At 40.9% G+C, this 19,904-nt stretch overlaps 1 protein-coding gene across 1 annotated transcript in view; it reads left to right on the top strand.

The window, feature by feature from the left end:
* The first annotated feature begins 224 nt into the window (after positions 1-224).
* Positions 225-19,904, top strand: part of trabd2b (TraB domain containing 2B) — an 81,665-nt gene continuing 61,985 nt past the window's right edge. The window contains exons 1-2 of the mRNA XM_030727808.1: positions 225-659; positions 3,298-3,867. Coding sequence (XP_030583668.1) covers positions 546-659; positions 3,298-3,867 — 684 coding nt within the window. The 5' untranslated portion in view covers positions 225-545. The remainder of the gene's footprint in view (positions 660-3,297; positions 3,868-19,904) is intronic.

The following is a 19,904-nucleotide window of genomic DNA, read 5'->3' as shown; positions in this document are numbered from 1 at the left end:
CATTAAGATATGAGGAAGATCGAAGTATGATACCAACCTATCACAGTGATTGAATCTTTATAAGAACCTAATAAGAGGGGGTCTGCGTGCCTAGAGCTGCTTTACTCACGCAAACCTGTCACGTCTCTATGAACCTGCGCTCCCTCCTCTTGAACGAAGCTGGGTTGTGTGTATTTGGGTGGGATACTCACTCAGACCGTCCCACCTCCCTCTTTCCCAGTCAAGACGCTCCAAGTTCGTGGAGCGCAAAACTCTCCAAAGAGTTTATAGCTCCTGCTTCAGGACTCCGCTGGGTTGGAAGGAGCCAAGAAAAGTTTAGAATAGAAGCAGACACACTAAGAAGTGGAGTGCGTCAGGAATGGTGAAGAGGCGGAATGGTCCTCCCGCCGACCTGCACATGTGAGCCTAGAGGCCACCGGTAACTTATTTTTTTTTAAACTTCAGAAGAGACCGGGAACCGGGCACTAACGGGAGAACACAGGGTGGGAAAAAGAGAAAAGTCCACTGTGAAGTGACTTTTACAAGTGTCCTGTCACCTCTACACGATGGTCTTTCTCCCGGGAATGAGCTGGGTCTTTTTGAGCGCTCTGCTGCACGCTGTGGCACCCTGGGGCGCAGACCGACCGGGCAGACCGAGACAGTGCGACGCACCAAAATCGGTGAGTCGTTTTGGGACACTTTCTTAAGTCAGGTACTACTCATTTGACCAGGAATGAACGCGTATTCTAATATTAATAATAACTTAGGCTATACTAAGCAAAGATTTGACCCCGACAAACTGAATGGCACAATCACAGTTTTGTGACACTTGTCAGTTTATCCTAAACTGCCCCTTCTCTTTAGTAGCTCATTTTTGACTAATGTGGTGAAACTAAACGTAAGCATTTGGTAATTTTGGGGGCAGATGCTGTGACAGGAGGGCACAGTGAGTGTAGCCTAGTTTATCATTAGACTGTATTTCTGTCTTATACACTTGTCTACAATAAGCGCAAAGACTTTAACTGTTATGACTTTAAAGCAAACAGCCTACCATTTCTTATTATTTACAACATACTTGACGTTTTATTTAATAATAATAATAATAATAATAATAATAAGTCAACCAGCTTTGTGAAAATATCTTCTTGCGCGGTTTGTTTCTGTAAAAGTTCAGGTACATCTGAAATGCCTCACAAACCTTACACTGTAGTGTAGCTATGGATTGGGGACTTCAAATGAAGGAGACTGCCAAGAGAAACTGTTACTGTTTGCCAACTTTATGGCTGTTTATGTGACAAACGCAAGTGGGAACACCCACGGGTGACTTACTTCATTTAGGAAAGTTTCACTGACCTTTCAGAAGTGATCGTCTTTCAGCACTGTACACGGCTTATTAAAACACTTATCGGGCATATTGGTAAAATTATGGATGTGGCTTGAACTCGCAGACCATGAGGAAGCGCAGCGGTGCAGCCCAGACATACTCGAGCTCGGTTAATGTGCTTGTCCAGCCGGCTGTCTGGCTTCCACTTCTTGCTTTTTCGACATAAAAGGGGGAAAAAACTAAATGGCAATCATAACTTCAGGAATCACATCCAACACCCTTTCCTGTTGGAAAAAATACAGCACATGACAAAAAAAAAAAGAAAAAAAAAAGGCCCAAGTGCCCTGAAACAGACGGATTTTTAAAAGTTGTGACACTTCGCGGTTGGGTGCTTGAGTGTGCAAGTTGTTGTTGAGGATATCATTAAGTAGTAGTTTAGAGATCACAGACTTTGCTGTATTAGGCTATGTCCTATACGCGGATAAAAGTTCTGTTGTCAGATATGACTGAAGACTTGCTCCATGTGATTTCTAATGCATCAGTACAGTGGTCTCTGTTTTCTGTTAAGAGTAATTACCCCCATAAAAAAGGAACCCCGTGCGTAAAGGCTCGCCAGAAAAGTCAAAGCTGCCTTAGTAGACAGGCTCTCGCCTCTTTTCAGGAGTTAGACGAACACCACCTCACTTTCCGCGTCAAAAGGTCTTCGTTTACATGTAGGCCTAAGTGCACATCGTTAACGGTGGACAAACTCTGGACGTGCAAAAATGCTTTATTAGTTTCCGCCCTTCAAAAATATGATATTGAATGTACTAATGCATCTAATCCCTTCCAAACCTTTCCCGTTAGACTGCGGAGTCGGGTGGCCCTGGCCAAAGTGAAAATTAAGTTAGAAACCCAGAAACAAACTCAGTGTATCTGAGCTGAATGTTGCTCTGAAATTAAAAATGGCAATTTTGATTTATTTTTGTCTAGCGAGGTGGTGCCAGAAATTATGGTATGTTCATTGCAATTAATTATGATGATTAAAAAAAAGCATCCCACAAGAGGACTTCACACGCCTTTTGCTGCTATTTGAAAAGTTTAAATGACCAAGGCAGCGTTGGCAGTGTGCACTGGAGCACAGCTGAAGAAAATCTTGATTAAATTTTAGACGTAAACATTTTCTAAGAATAACTTTATTTTACAGTAATGGGTTTCATCCCTCAAATGCCTGATTACACCGTGTCTCAGAAGCCAGAAGTTTGATATTGTTTATAAAACCTATTTTTTGTCATATTTGAATAATGCCAACATCAAAGTCATAGCACATGCAAAGCACATTTCCAGATCCCCTAATAAGAAACATATTTTAAATGCAGTAGAGCCTTATACTCATTTAGAATGACTGTGATTATTTAATTTCAATTGTGCCGTTTTGTAAATAAAGATAACCACAGTAGTCAAACGCTGTAATGCAAACCACTGAAGACAAAAACAGTGCTATACTTAAGATTGTCAGCATTTCATCCCCCTGCCTGATGTAAAAAAAAAGAAAAAAAAAGAAAAAAAATCAGAAATGTAAGTATCACAGTGAGGTCACAATTGAGTGCAGGTTGCTTTCGTGACTTTTATGAGCTCCAGTGTAGTATATTTGCACCACAGCCCTGAAAATGCTTCCCAGGCCGAAAGAGGCTTTGGCAACCGAGGTATGCACCTCAACAATACACGGGGGTCTGTTTACAGCCCAGAAGGCCCCTCTATAAACTCCCTGACTGCAAGCCCTCTCAGCACAGTCCCAGACTGACTAGGCTTCATACTTCCCCTGTTGTCATTTTAAAATAGTATTTTAGTTTTTAACATGTTGACCTGAGTCCATGAGCCAGTAAACCACAACAGAGGAAAAACGTGTCAGCTTTAGTTTTAAGGCCAGCTCTAACATGATGGTTTTGGTATTTCTGTTTCTGTTTACTCTCAAAATCTTTGTCCTCTTCTTCTTCTTTGTGTGTTTTCTGTAGCAAAGTGACATGAACTCTTTCCTTTGGAGAGTAAAGCGGGCACCTCCTCACCCACCTTCTTACTTATTTGGTACCATCCACGTACCCTACACTCGAGTCTGGGACTTCATTCCCAACATCTCCAAGCAGGCTTTCCATAACAGCAATAACGTTTTCTTTGAGCTGGACCTGACTGATCCACTGACCATCTCCAAACTGACCAGCTGCCAGTTGCTCCCCCACGGAGAAAATCTGCAGACCCTGCTACCTCGAGACCTGTACCGCCGACTCAAACGGCATCTAGACTACGTCAAACACATGATGCCTTATTGGATGACAGCTGACCAGCGAGGCCGAGGCCTGTATGCTGATTACCTGTTCAATGCTATTGCAGGGAACTGGGAGAGGAAGAGGCCTGTGTGGGTAATGCTGATGGTAAACTCACTCACAGAATGGGACGTCCGGTCCAGGGGGACACCAGTGCTTGACCTGTTCTTAGCTCAAGAGGCAGAGCGGATGGGAAAGACCACAGGTGCAGTTGAGCAGGTGGAGGAGCAGTGTCACCCCCTCAATGGACTCAACTTTTCTCAGGTAGGAGGATGAAATTACTGGCTTTATAGTTGCTTTTTTTTTTTTTTTTTGTCTTTATTTCCTTGTGTGTGCACAGCTGGAATAGCTGAAGAAACTGCAAGAACAAGCCAGGCCAAGAGGGGGCATGTGCAAGCCCTAAGTGGGTGTATCTTTTATCCTCCTGCCTAGTCTGAATATACAAAAGTATAGATACATAGTTTGTACATTGCACCTTCTCTGAAAAGAAACAGAGAATGTGGGAGAAGACAATATACAGTAAGGAGAAAGACGCAACTAAAACCTGTCTGCTGTAGACAGTTTTATGGTTATGAACGTCCCTCCACCTCACTACACAAACATACTTAACAGCTGAATCTGGAAAAAGGGTGAGAGAGTGGGAGACTGTACAAAGACACATTAAAGAAGGTGAGAAGAGTGGAACGCTTGCTCTCATTTATTAATGCAGACTGTCTAGTTCTCTGTGGTAATCCCAGCCTCGTACTGCAATTTGAGAGGAGTGTAATGACATAATTACTTAATAAGCAAAACACAGGGAGTATATCCATTTTTAATTTATTGTATCATGTAAAAATGATGGAAATATACATCTATTTAAAGAATGAATCAGCTGGAGGTCACTTGAAATAGAGGCTGCAAACCATTTTTCAAGCTGTGTGAAATCCCAGACAAATCTTGCTTGAGTCTCAGAAGAAAGAGTAAGACGCTCTGATAACTTTTTACTCCCTAATGCAACCTTTTAACAACATTTAGAAAGAGAAATATGTATGTGTATTTGTGAAATACTCAGAACCAAACACATGTGCTTTGCACGCACAACACACCGCACACGAAGGCATGCTGCAGGCGTGCAAAGGTTCATACATGCACATTCACTGAGTAATGCAAGTTAATCTGTGAGGGCCTAAACCTCCATGTGAGAGGACAGAGGACTTGGGAGCTAATTTGAGACGCACTGGGCTTCTAGCCTCTCCTCTTTCATCAGCACCTCCTAACTACGCTGTCAAAGTCGCACTGCATGCCGTGCACATGCCTGAGAGCTTTACTAACCTAGAAATAAGTTTGGGAAGGCACACTATGTTTCTCAGTAATGAAGAGAATAATTGCTAAAGCTGTTGGGATTTGTTTTTTTTTTTTTTTTTTTTTTTTTGCAGTGTTTTTGTCTGTTATATGCTGTACAGATGACCCTTTCTCATTATCCTAAGGGGTCTATGTCTCCTGTCTTTAGTAACACAGTTTAATGTTGATCTGCATTTAGTGCGACAGTCACCGCCCCTAAAAACAACACTGGCTTAAGTTACATCCTAACATGGTTGAGAAGCAGCACAAGTCCAGTTTTAGAAAACAGCGTTTATGCTTCTAGAGAACTTTGACTTTACTTCAGTCTTCAACATTTGTTCTTCTGTGAAAAAGCAAAATGCAGCTAATTTAAAATTTACAAGACAGGTTTTCATTTTCAGAGTTTCAGCACTGCGAAAAATTCAATCAAAATTCAATCACGAATGATTTGATTTTCACCCAACCTGTACATAAGCACCACTGACTCCTGAGCTTCCAACCCCCTTACTTCCAGACATGTATGAGAACAATCCAGAGGTGAACTGAAACTGACATGGAAACCATTATTCTCAATTATAATAATTTGTGATTTAATCTGAACACTATGGTTGATTGGATCCCTCTACGCTTGACTATAACAGCGATGAGGTCAGAAGGCTGGATAGACCAACAGTTGAACAGAAAATGCGTGGGTGGGAATCAGAAGAAAGAGAAGTGAAACACCAGAGAGAGAGAGAAAGTCAGAGATATATGGAATAAGGTAGAAGAAATGGGGGAAAGACAGTGCAGAAGCTGCATGGAGAGTGGCCTGCATCTTTTTTGCTGCTAATGCTAATCTGCAACACAAGCAAAGGGAGAGCTAAAATGGGAAAGATTCTAAGCCTTCCTGGCCCACAGATTATTTGCTCCCAATAAAAGGTACCCTTTTTTTTTTTAAAGACTATCCCATAACTCTGACTTAACAGAGAAGCTTTTAAAAATGTGATCACTGATAATTTATAACCTGTCACACTGTAGGTTTCTTAGTGGGAGCCTGGTCCCACAGTTACCAATACAATGGAGCTCAGACTCCTGGGAGATGGGTGGTCTTGAGGCACTGGTTTGTGACTCATGAATTTAGAGGAAGCAGATTTTGGCTGAAAGGAGGTACAGCAAATATATCATCCTCTCTGGAATAGAAGGAGGACGAGGCATGTTTTAAAGCAGTAATCTTCTGTTTAGTGGTGGTGTTTGTGGTAGCGTGGGAGGGACAGAAAGATATCAAGTATAGCAGGGCTCTCTTTAGACAACTGTGGTCTAACAAGAGTGCAGCCTGTCTGAGACCACTCTCTGGTCTCTTTAGATGACAGAGAGGTGTGGATATCTCTGTGAGAGGCAGTTTAGAGGCCGTGGAAACAAAGGCAAGCAGGGTGCATGGTTCTTCTCCAGTTCTTTGAAGGCCAATGCAGGTTGACAGCTGGGCGGTACCAAATGTTTTCACCACAGATTGGAAAAGGCTGGAGACAGTTCAGTCAGCACGGAGAGTGTAGACTGCACAACCAAAACTCCTTGTATGTCTTCTGTTCCCTCAAAGGTGGATTAAATTTATTACATAATGACTTTTAAAGTAAATGTCACTCTCACCATGAAATAATAATGACTCAGAATGATAATAATAACTGTAGCATACATTACTAATGCACAACACCAAACTCTAATGGCTTATTTGCACCTAGATTCTGTTCATTTTTGGAGTTGGGACATGGAACAAAAATTGATTTAGTGCAACGTTTCTTTTGGCCACCTGATGGTGGCTCCAGCTTGTCAGCCTCTCTCATTTCTACCAAATAAACACCCATATTTATTTTACCTGGGTCACTTTGCAGCCATGGCCACTGGACCATGTCAAAGAGAAATTATATCATATCGGTGGCGCCTTTCTCATGGGCAGGGGTCATGGGTCATGGTGGGAGGTGGTAGTGGAGCCACAAGCAGCAGAGCAGTAAGGAGACTGGCAGTCTGCTGAGGTCAGCTTGGGCACTGCTGAACAGGCAGACAGCAACCAATCTGATGGAGTCCCTGGTTCAACCTCTGACCATGTTGAGTTTCCATCAGCTCAAGGTACTTACTGCAATGACTTGTGCAAATAGAGAGAGAGAGAGAGATGACTGATGGCAGATTCTGGTACTGTCACCTCAGGCCTGGAGAGGGGATAGAGTAATGCTATTACAAGATGTGAGGGTGGTTGGTGAATCCAGTTTCCTCTGAGTAAGAAGGCGTTCTTCTCCTGATTAGGAGGTGCCCTGTTTACAGATGCAGTGACAGTCTGATGTGTCTATTTCAATCAGTGCAACTCCTGCAGCATTCCTCTGCTCGAGCAGACATCAGCCTGAGGCTTTCTGCTGTGCTGACGCTGCAGCCTCACACATGCTGTGGTCACAGTGGGGCACTTTAAGGCCCGGAGAGATGGCCAAAGTATCACAACAATGTATTTCTTTATGGTAAAATAATGTGCAGTGTGATGACATTAAGATTTTCCAGCATGTGCTTGCAAATACATAATAAAAAAAATACACGATAGCAACCACTGAGTTTACACACAGTGACCATAAATTGAACACTTTTGTCTGTCTGGGAAAAAGACATTCCTTTTAACAGTGTTTAGATTTAGTCATTCTGCATTTTCCCATAAGTCACTTCTACTTTATATGATATTAAATTTGATTTGTGTTTGGTTTTTCTAGAATATATGGCCTTCAGATACAAAACAGCTATTTTGAAGATGATTTAAAAACAGTGAAATAGTAAAAATAAAATACAGCCTTTCTACAGGCAAAGTCTTTTTCTATGGAGAGCTTGAGGTTTTTGGCTGTGGATGGCAGTTACTTGATGAGCATTTATGGTAGGCAGTGAATATAATATTGAGAACCCAGGGTAATGAATGGCTCCAAAAGCTGTGCAAGGTTTGCAGAAGTAAAATCAAAATGAGATTCTCCTGCGTCATATCAAATGATGAATGATACTTTGCTTTGTGTTCCTTGGACTGTATTCACCTAAACAGGACATCTTTAAAGGGAGGAATTAACTAACATCCAACCTTAGCCATATCCAAATATTTACATTCACTGTGTAAGTTTGGGTTTAAAGGAATTGTGTTGGCCACAGAGGCTGACTGTCTATACTGTACTTTCAGATCTCCTTTCCCTTCTTCTTTGCTCCCTATCCTTCTCTCTGACATGTCCCGAGGCTCTGGCTGTCCCACTGTTAACCTATTGCTCATCCACACACACAAATCAAAACGCATACACCGAGTGGAAAAAGAGGTGGGAGAGGAGGAGGAGGAGAAGCAGAGATGGAGATTGTCTTTAAAGCGTGCTGGTGACGTGTATTCCCTCTTTAAACGTGACATCTGAGGGTGTTTCACATGTAAGCTATAATTACCTGCGCAAATATGTGGAAAACTGTAAGGCAACACATATCAGTCTGATCATCTGGTCTTGTCGGCAGGCAGACGGCAGTCCCTCTGCTGCACTAATGACTTAATAGGCCTCTAAATGACCAAATAGCCCACTGCCATCTAGAAGCACTTAGACAATTATGTGCTGGCCAGAACTCTGTAGGCTGACAGCGAGCTAGAGGGAGGTACAGAAGCAAGGATGTGGACATTGTGAAAACAGGAGCAGCACATTTGACAACAGAATAGATCACAATTCCTGTACTTGATTCATATTTTTACAGTCATTTTGTGAGAGAAAAATGTTTCTTCTGTGGTGTTCAGTAGCAGGCTGCAGTCAAGAATTAATGGGAGAATATTGTTACAAGTGTTTTTTGAAAAAGTTAAACCAACTTCTCTCTTTCTATTAATTAAATAAGAATACCTAAAAGTGCATGTGTTTTCAAGTTTGATTTTTTTCTTTGATCTGCAAAACTTGCACCTGAACAAGATTCATTAATAAACAGTGCACTATTAACTTCAGTCTAGCCAAAAAACCCTGTAAAACTGTACGCTCCTCTATTAACTCACAGCAGTGTCTCCATTCATTGAGTCCAAAAGAGTTCACGTCCCTTCTCGCTCTGAGTACCTGAGAGACCTGAGGTAATGATTCCACCACATTGTCACTAAGCTGAGGCAGTGAGTTAAGCACGGCAGGTTGGAGTGCTCTTCCATACTTTTGTGTTCATTGTGCCAAAGCTTTCCCTCCTTCCTTCGCCCACATTCTCCCTTTGGTGGAGAAATGAGGGTTTCTTTCAGCCTAAATTGCAAGGACCTCATGTCACATTGTGGATCCATCTTCACTCCACGCTCTATTTCTCTTTAAATAAAGAACAATGCAGCTGAGCACACGCCTACACACACACTATAGTCAGCTTCCGTATAATTATTTTGTCATCCTAATAGTGAAAATTGCAGTAAATCTCATGGTGGTTGAGAATATTTTCCTGCAGGCAGGTACTCTCAAATTCACATTCACACACACACACTATACTTTTATATTTTATGTTTGCTCATCACAACAAGGGAAAATTAAACTGCATAAGGCTGGAGGTTATTTTCTATGGGAAGGGCAGGTAGTTTCCAGGGTTGCTGAAGTTAATCTCAGGTCGTCTGGGCCAGAGGCTGATTGATCACAGACAGGAATGTGACCGACTGATTTCCTCAGAGACCCACATGGCCCCTCTGGAATGTTGTTGTCTTTTGGGACATTGTTGTTTTATAACCTTTGTTTAACCAGGTTAGCCCTTTCAGATCTTAGTATCAGGATGTGTGCGCTGAAAAAAGTTGTGTTTTTGCTGTAGCAATTTTTCTCATAATTACATTCTTTCCTAATACATATCCCTAAGTTTCAGACAGCATTTTATAATGATTTCTATGATAACTTAAGGGCTTGTGCACTCAATGTAAACACACAGACATATTAAAGAAAAAAAGTACAGTGTTGGGCAACCACCTGCTCCTGCTGCTTGAGTGTGCTACTCTGAGACTATGTGACAAATGGGACACTATTCTCTCAAAAGAGATTCCTTAGTTTGGTGTTTTGAAGATGGTGATACACAGCTATGTCTAACATCTTGGTCCAAAATCCCCCATAAATGTTTAACTGGACTGAGATCTGGGAACTGCAAAAGCAATAACACATGGCTCATATAATTTTTATATTCTTCAAACTGTTCAGTGACCCTCATGTGGCCTCAGATGTGAACAATGTCATCCTCAAAGAGGCCACCTCCTAATTTTAATGTCCATCTAGGACATTTATTGCTTAGGCAATAAATGTTGTGGTCTGTGGCATGGCAGATACATGCGTGTACAATACAGTATATACAAATAAAATAAAGTTTCAGTATAGCACAAAAGTAAAAAAACAAACAAACTGGATTCACCAACCCCACAAGAGAATCCCTCACAGAAGAAAAGGGGAGCTGCAAAGGACTTAAATCTAGTTGGATATTATTGAGTATAAAAATACCTTGCATGAGTGCATACACATGCAAAGCAAAACAGTAGCACCTGACACTAACTAACTAACCGGACATTGTGGCATATCAGTATCAGCCAGAGGAGGTGAACACGGAAAAAAAAGATTGCCAGTGTGCCGTGGCATGCAACTTTCCATGTCAGAAGCATGGTGGTCCAAGATGAATTCAGCTTCCCAGTCAGCCTGTGACATCAGACACACATACCTCACACACCTCTCACACACACCGGTGGCCAACAATCATAAATAAGTGCCAGTAGGGAGCAACTGTGTGTATGTATGTGTGTTGTGTGATCCAGGCTTGTCGGGATTAGGTAGCATTAGTGGAGCCCTCTCACTGAACTCAGTTTTAATGTGACCCATTCCTCCTTTCTACCCCCTATGCCCTGTCCCCATTATACACAACCCAGTGGAGCACTTCAGCTCTGCTTACACCCTGCACCTCTACCGCTCACCTTTCTATACCCCCTCTCAGAAAAACATGTTCAAGCTCATTTTCACTCTCACACCCTTTACCTGCATTATCCTACAAGTCAAATATTATTTTTGTAGTCCTAGTTTTTATGTGTTTATCCAGTCAGACTTGTGGGGCGCATGTACGTCATTTTTTGGCAATGCTGTGCGTCACACATGGCACGTATTCAAATTTGGGTCTGTAGAGTATGAGACATATTTCTTTCTACTAGAAGCAGTAAGTTGCATGCAGCAAAAATTCAATTTTCACAAGCAAACTATCCGGTTCAAGGGGAGTACATTACCTGTGAGAGTTAAGCTTGCCTCCATTCAACTACTATAAGCTAGAGGTTGAGCAGCGGCTTTCTGTGACAGCAGTATGTAGTGGCATTGTTGTAAGCTAAGCAGAGCAGCCTTCCAATGAATGTAAAAATAGGAAATAAGTCTTTTTGTAATAAATCAGCTGCTCAAAGGCACAGTCAGGCTCTCTAATTAGCATGAAGGAAGCAGGAGACATGACTACTACTTGCTTCTGTGAATTTAACAGATAGTTACCTGTGCTGGTCTTACATGAGACTTAAGAACAATGGGACATCTCATGGACTTTGTACTAGAGAGCTGGCAGGTTAAAGATTGTTCACTGTCTGATCTGACCGAGTCTGATCCATGTGTTATCATATGCAAATAATGTCTAGAAAAGTTTAGCTCTGCAGTGAGTTTTTGAAAATGGTGTTAGGTTTGTTGTTAATGAAACTCTAGTTGTGTGAATCAGTAACCATAATTGGTACACTGCATTTCCAAGGCAGAAATGCTCACATCCTGACATGTTAACAAGGTTGATCGCATGATTATCACTGATTTCACTGGCCTTTAAGACAGGTTCAGAAGAAATTTAAGTAGCCGGAGCTACATTAAGCTTCATCTTCATCGTGAAAATTGTAAGGTATCTAAGTGTTCTGTTTTTGTTAAGAAATATAGCAGAGCAATTTCATTCTAATGCTGCTTTTTTTTCCTGTCACAGACTGAGCATGTCTCTCAGCCAAGGTGAAATGACCAGCTGGATCTCTTGAAGCAAGGCTCCACTTATAAACTTTATTAGGTCGCACATAAATCTTGTAGTTCTATCTTCTCCTGAACAATTGGGTACAGTTACTCCCTTTGCACACCTCTGAAAGAGTACCTCTTAGCTGAAGCAGGAAACCAGAGAGAAAAGACATGCAAGAGGTAAGTTAGCACTGAGGACCACAGGGTAAATAAACAGACAAGACACAAAGCAGATAATCAGACACACAGGCGAGCAGGCAGGGGAAAAAGACAAGAGGAAGAGAAGCAGGAGAAAGGCTCCAGTGCCATTAACAAGACTGCAGATGCTCTGGTACTAGGACAAACAACATTTTGCAGGGATAGATTACTCTAGAGATAAGTGAAAGCACAAACACTGAGCTCCACAGGTCAAACTAAGCTTAGAGACTAATTTGAAAAATGTTACCTTCTGTCTAAACTTTCTTCTTCCCATTACAGATCTGTTCTCAGCCACTCACAGTACTGTGGCCAGTCTCCTTTCTGTAAGACATAACAGAAGGATCTAGACTGTGTATGTGAGTCTGTCTTGACTAAACACCCTTTTGTGTTTCATTGTTATTTGCAGTACACCTGGGTTGCGGGGTGTGAAGGTTGAGACACAGCTACAAACTTTATTTTACACACAGTCAGTTTGGAAACATGTAATTGTAAATGAACCTCTAAAATTGAGAGCTGTGTATAAAATATCCGTGATACCGCAACAGAATCAGGGGGCATTTTTGCACCCATAAATTAAACTGAGCGTCTGCGCTTTGCTTGCATCATTGCGGTGGTGTACAGATATAAAATTGTGTCACTATCCAAATAGTTTCCAGGCCAAACTGTATTCACCATGATGGATTCATTTCTGTTTTAAAACTCTGCATCTTCTTAGAATAGATTAAACCAGGAAAATACTGGGCTTCCATTTCAAAACTGATCCTAAATCAGCACCTGGATTAGCATAAGGGCTCATCTCATAGGAGGTTTCAACAAAGACCTTGAACACCTGATCACTACATTTATTTTATCCCAGTCTACTTATGAGAGTTCAGGCATTTGGGTCCCTGTTCCCCCTTTCCAGTTAGAGTTCCTGAGCCAGACTGACTGAAGGAGTCAGTTGCCCTTGCACTTGCTGTTGCCCTCTGGATGACCCCATTCCTTTGCCTTGGGCCCAGTAATCCCTTCTCTGTGCCCCTCACGCTGCAGTTGAACATGACATTTTCAGTTTCATGTAACGACACAGGCTGGAGTCAGTTAGCCTTTGCAAGTTTTTTTTTTAACAAGATAAGCTGTTTAATAAGTACACGAATGGATGAGGATTATTTCTCTTTTCTATCGGGTAAGTACAGCATCAGGACAATGATGAAAGTGAATGTAATCTCCAAATAATTTGTTGACCTCCTTGGCTCGCTTTCTATGAGCTTATAGAGAAATTCCTGTCCATATGGTGTGTAAAAAGTATATATATGTGTATATATATATGTGTGTGTGTGTGTGTGTGACCTGGTCAATCTTATCACGAGAGAAAGGGCAAAAAGAAAAAGAAAAGCAAGAAAAAGGTGATTATAAAGAAAGAGAAAGGGACACGCAGTTAGTGGGGAGACGAAGCAGTCCCTGTGCCACTCATGCAAAACTGGAGGGAGTGAAAAGGAAAATAAAATTATTCAATTTGGTGGTACTGGAGAGAGAAAAGAAACAGAAACACATAAAAAATTTCTACACTTAACAGTTTCTTCTGTGCCAAAATAAAAGACAACAATAGCAAAACTGGATGCTGCTGTGAACTAACTTTCTCTTCTCCACTTTTGGTTTTGATTTTTTTTTTTTCCTCAAGTATTCTCTCACATTACGGTTAATTTCACCTGTCATTCACTCGCACCGTTTTTTCCAGCAAAGTTCTTCTACCTTTCCCAAGGCACACACTTTCTTGGCGTCCACTGGAACAGTTTAAACATAATATCAAACATATGGCAGAGTTTATGGAACTTAAATGAGATGAGAAATCAAATTTACGTAGCAGGACTGTGGTCTCCAAGGGGTGCCCTTGTTTAGGGAGAGCCTAAATGATGGGCAGCTGTAATTACAGCCACAAACTGAGTGGGAGATCAGAGGATGGAGAGGATGGTATAAGTGATAGAACCAGGAGGACAGTGAGGATGGAGGCGAAAGCCCAGGAGAATATTTGGGGTGAGAGTGGGAAGGGGAATGAGTTGAGAAAGAGGGGCTCTTAGTGGGTGGCTCTTTTTCTCATTTTTCTTCCTCAGTCTCTCTTGTGGGTGTGCATCATGTGACGATGTGTAATTGGCCTGTGGTCACACTAGAGTTGTGCAAACAGATTAGCAGGGAAACATGTCAGCCTGAGGGGCTGCGGAGGTGAATGTGTGTTTTGTGTGAATCACAGATGTGGGATTGTGTGGGAAATGGTTTGATGGAGTAAAACCTATATTAATGGTGAACAGGTGGGGCAGTTGACTTTGTCACAGACAAATTTGTTGTCGTGGGCACTCGGGAACTGTCTAGAGCTCTCAGGCTGTCTGTATGCACAGTTACACACATATATTAATAGTGACACATGCATCCATACACAGACATTTAATGCTTCATTTGCATTCGCTAAATTGAATTATGTATGCACTGTACTCATATATTCCAGAGGTTCCGTGTGGTTTTAAGCACACTTGAGAATACAAGTCTTGCTCTCACTGCCATAAAGCCCACCACTGCAAAAACTCAACAGAAGTTCATTGTGTGATCAGCCGAGTATTTTTAAAAACTCTCATAGTAAGTCTGCAGCTCATGCACAATACCAGCTTATATCGCTTTGTATTATAAGGGATATTAGAGTTTTAAATCTAAACCCCATGCATCTTTGTACATGGAGCGAATTTTGTGTGGCCGTCCCATCAGAACCATTTCACAGCCAAATAAACTGTCATTCAAATGTGGTTGTAATAAAAATCAAAGACACATGCATCTGATTTCCTGCACTTCAATAATATGCTCAACATTTTCTGGTTCGTAAGAGAGGGTCTGATTGGACCAGTGTTAGTCACAGAAATAATGCCGTCTCTGGGATAACCACAGTGCAGTTTTTTGTCATCTGATCATAGTGATTTTTGGTAATGGCTCAGTCACACTACAGTAAAATTAGGATGGCAACCTCCTTACAACTAGTAAAAATCGATGTTTGCCCAGTGACTGCACTGAATTTGTTTTGTTGTTGGAGACAGATTGCAAGTAGTTGCGGCGATCAGCTAGTCGTTTGAGTTGAGCATGCAACACCCTCAACCTCTGGATGACCATATTTGATTGCAAGGCAGTTGCTCAGATCTCCTGGTTGGAGGCAACCTGTCTCCAAACAGTTGTGGCCTGACTTGGAGTGACTGCAGTCACTTTCAGACAGATTGGTGAAAGTTTGCAAATAACTACTGTCTAATTTATAAATGCAGGCAGATTGACAGCATGTTGCAACCTGTGCCTCCTGTTTAATCTTTATGCTATACTGAGCTGAGATTAAAGGTTGTTGGATGTAAATGATGTGGTGTTTAGTACTGCAGCCTCACAGCAAAAAGTACATGGGTTTGAATCCCCTGGCTGGGTGGGATCTTCCTATTTAGAGTTTGCACATTCTCCCTGTGATACGTGGGTTCTCTCCATGCAATCACTGATTTTTCATTGGCTGCAGGGGTGAATCTAAGTAAATACATATAGTATCAAAAAGGTCAACCTTTTTCTTCAAGGGAATTATAATTAACTTTGAAATACTGTATTGCCATCATCCATAGTAAAAGTTAATATGGAAAATAGCAACCATTCATTGTAAAAAAACGTAAAGAAACTACCCCATTAGACTGCAGCTCAGCACTGCTGTCAGCTAAAGTTGACTGTGGGAACAGAGAGATGATGCACAAGCAAGCATTCCTGGAGCTGAGCTGAGGAGACAGACAATCAAAGACTGTTGGGTAGAATAAGAGCGGCAAAGAAATCTCATGGACGCACTGTACAAACCCATTCAGATACACGAGTTTAACTTGGCTGAAGAAAGTCGGTATGTAAGCACATGCAGTTATTGGTTTCTGATGCCCCTGTCAACTCAATGCCAAACCACCTGCCTTCAGGTAGTAACAACATCACATAATGTACCACCAAATGTGGGTGGCCATAGTATTTTGCCCTTAAAAAAACAACCCCTTTGGATGTATATTCCCTTTCATAGCTAGAAAGAGTCTTTAATTTCCAGCAGGTGTCTAGTTCATGCAAATGCACATTTGTCTTATAGCATAGGATTGTGTTATTTTTTCTGAGACCACTTTATAATAAGCCAGTAGTTGCAGGCTGTAACTAATGGCTTTTTAACTTGTTCATGAATTATTTGCACATGCCCTAAATGTCTAATAAATTAACAGTGACTAGAATGAAAAATGTTCTACTTATTTCTTTTTTATTACAGTTCACCCAATTCCTCGTGATGCTTTATGTTGATATAAAACTTATTATTTTTATTATTAGAACTTGATGAACAAAGCATATAGTGATGATGTATTACAAATAAAATCTGCTAAACTGTCAGTTTATTAGAAAGTTCAGACTTTAATTTAACTGTTGTTAGTCAGTTAATAATTCAGCCATTTAAAGCTTTTTTATTTACATTTTTTTTAGATGAGTTTTTTTTTTTTTAATTAGTGCATATATCAAAAATCATTACAATTTTAAATATTTTTTGGAAATCTTTACAGAACCCTTACCCTCCAATAGAGATGACTGATGCAGAGCAGAGGTCTGTTTTTTGAAGTTTGGTTGACAGAGGTTTTCTGAGGTGCCCCTTCCTAGCAGTACACTGCTCAACATTTGTATCAGTGTTAAAAAGAGCATCAGTCAGTGATGTACAAATGGTTTTTGTTTTGTTTTGTTTTTCCTCTGGTTTTATCTGTTCGTATCCTCATAGTTCAAAGTGATGCTTTTTTTTTTTATGTGATGGTGTGTCTGCTGGTAAACCTTTTACTAGTGGAGGACACCCATCACAATAAATAATTTCTAAAGGATTAGGCCTTCATTGTCATGTTGCTATGAAACATAACAGACTCTGATAATGCAAAAAAATATGGTGTGAGCCAATTCTGGATTGACATGAACAAATCCCATGTTTTTGATAGGTTTTTCGGCTGTTGATTCTCGCAGGTAATAGTGTCAGTGCCTGGGGCAGCTGACAGAAAACTGACAGACATGGGGTGCAGGCATGCGTGCCATTGTTGACAGACAAATGCTCGATCTTTGTGAAAAACTCATGGAGAGCGAGTGAGTTTTGGAATGGAAACACAAGGCTATTTTATCAGCTTGCCAAAATGCAAAGGGGAGAGCACATGAGAAAGAGAGTTAGACAGAGACCGAGAGAGAGAGAGAGAGAGAGAGAGAGAGAGAGGCCAGGGCCCCTCAACGCCTCTGTAGTGAGTCGTGGTGACGGCCAACCCATGCACTTGAGAGCAGTGTGAATGACTTTTTAATGCCTGCTAACAGCCGGGGTATTTAGTGGGATGGGGGGATGGATGAAGGGATATGCTCAAGGATGGGAGGGATGGAGAAAGGATGAGTGACGACAATGTTTGGACAAGCGGTCCCAGCTGACCACTGCTGGAGCACTGCTGCCCAAACTACAGTCTCTGTACAGCTGCAGGACCAAGTTCACCCTGGGCTTTGTGTTATTAGTGATCACAGCTTTAATATCGAGTTCTTTTCTCTGACTCCAGACTCATTTATCTTGGTCATGTCTCAGTATTTTTCTTGAGGTCTTGGTATTTTGTTTGAGACTGACACAAATGACGTCTCAATTATCTGGAAAACACAGACATAATTGCCAGTGATGCTTTACTATCTATAGATCGACTGTACAGCTGCCTGGTTATGTACTCAGTCAAACTGAACTTGAGTCAATATACTGTTGAGAAGTGCTGTCCAATAAAAATATAACAGAAAGTCTGATGGTCAAAATGAGATCCACTGTCTTGCCTTTTTCTGAAGTTGAACTTAACTTTTGTTTGATCTGGTCTTTACCTTTTTGATCATGAGTCCACCATTGATTTTCCTACAGTAAGACAAAAATTATGTAATATTTGTCAAAGGGGACCTATTATACTAATTTCCAACTCCATGTTATTATAGGACTCCACTAAAGTAGTTTTTCATGATTCACATTTCAAAAGAATCCTTGTGTATTTAATACTAGGCCTTGGTACAGCCATTCACTGTCTAAAACATGTCGTATTAGGGCCCTTCCTCTCCCATTAAATCACCTTTTTTTCTGATTGGCTGCCCCTCATAAACAGAAGACGTTTGAACAGGAGGTCAGTGGGGCTTCTGTGCTCACAGCCATGTGCCTGAGATGACCATATTGGGAATATCCAACCTCAGTGGCCTCATACAGATCCAAGAGTACAAATAATTAAATCAGTAAATAAACCTTTTAAAACTGAGCACTTACAGCAGACTTAAGTCTGAGTTTTTGGCAAACATTAACTTCCTTGAGATCACTGATGTCATCTGGGTCAAAATGCCAACCCTAATCAATTTTCACTTTTTCCAACTGCCTCTCATGTGGAGATGGGAACCTCTATAAATATTATAAATTCCCATATTGGGAGCTCTTCCTTTTATAACAAAGAACCAACTATTTTTTATCCATTGAACTTCTCACAGTTTACAATTGCTAATACATCATTTTATAGCCTTCCCAAGTTCTCATATTAAGTTAATATTTAACAACAGACCAGACACTAACAACAAGACAGTAAGCAAACCTCGAAAACCTACTGCTCTTGTACACATTAAATCCACCCTGTCTCAATTGACTAATGCCATTATCACTCCCTGCACTTTAAAACTTGCACTTCTTAATGTTAGGTCTTTAGCAAATTATACTTTTATTATTAATGCCATCATTATTTGCAATAAACTGGATGTTATACTTCTAACTGAAACCTGGATTGATAATACTGGTAACACAGGTGATTGAAACATCACCCACTAATATTAGTTTTGAATAAAAACAGGAGGTTATACAGTTATACATAAAAACATTTTGAATTGTAAATCTGTGTCATTTGTCAATTATCTGAGCTTTGAATATTCAGGTTTAGTGATTAATTCCATATCTCCTGCTATATTTCTCCTTACCATATAGATCATCCTCCTAAAATGACACATGGTTGTCTGGAAGAACTTTTCTCTAAAATTTTAACAAAATTTGTCAGCATTACTATTTCTGGTCAATATTCACATTGACAACAGCAACAACTCTAACACACACACGCACACACACACACACACACCTCACACACACACACACACGCACACACACACACACACACACACACACACACACACACACACACACACACACACACACACACACACACACTTAAAATTCCCCACTCACCCTGTGGGCGGTCTTTGTCGGGTCCTCTACCAGAGGCCTGGGAGCTTGAGGATCCTGCAGGGTATCTTAACTGTTCCTAGGACTGCGCTCTTCTGGACACAGATCTTGGTCGCTGTTTCTGGAATCTGCTGGAGCCACTCTTCCAGTTTGGGGGTCACTGCCCCGAGTGTTCTGACTACTACGGGGACAACTGTTACCTTCACCTTCCACATCCTCTCTAGCTTTTTTTCTTAGCCGTAGGTATTTCTCAAGGTTCTCGTGCTCCTACTTCTTCTTTTTCTTTTTTTTTTTAACGTATATTTATTGAACATTTTTGCAAAGCAGGTAAGACAAAGTACAATACAGTACAAGTACAAGCAACAGTGTACAGAACACAGACAAACCTAGCAGCACAAAACAAAATAAAATATCATATATAAGTGAGTAAGCTGGCAGCTGCATTACCAAACAACAAAACAAAAAATAAACAAACAAAACAGACAAGAAAAACAAACAAAACAAAAAACCCAGCAGGGAGTGTAAAATAAATTATTTGGACAGAATAGCTCAGGGAGACTAGGAAAGAACAGCCATATATG

Source organism: Archocentrus centrarchus, chromosome 4 (genome assembly GCF_007364275.1).
Source record: "Archocentrus centrarchus isolate MPI-CPG fArcCen1 chromosome 4, fArcCen1, whole genome shotgun sequence".
Lineage (NCBI taxonomy): Eukaryota > Metazoa > Chordata > Actinopteri > Cichliformes > Cichlidae > Archocentrus > Archocentrus centrarchus.
Note: the sequence above shows the minus strand (reverse complement) of the source record. Positions and strands in the feature narration are given on the sequence as shown.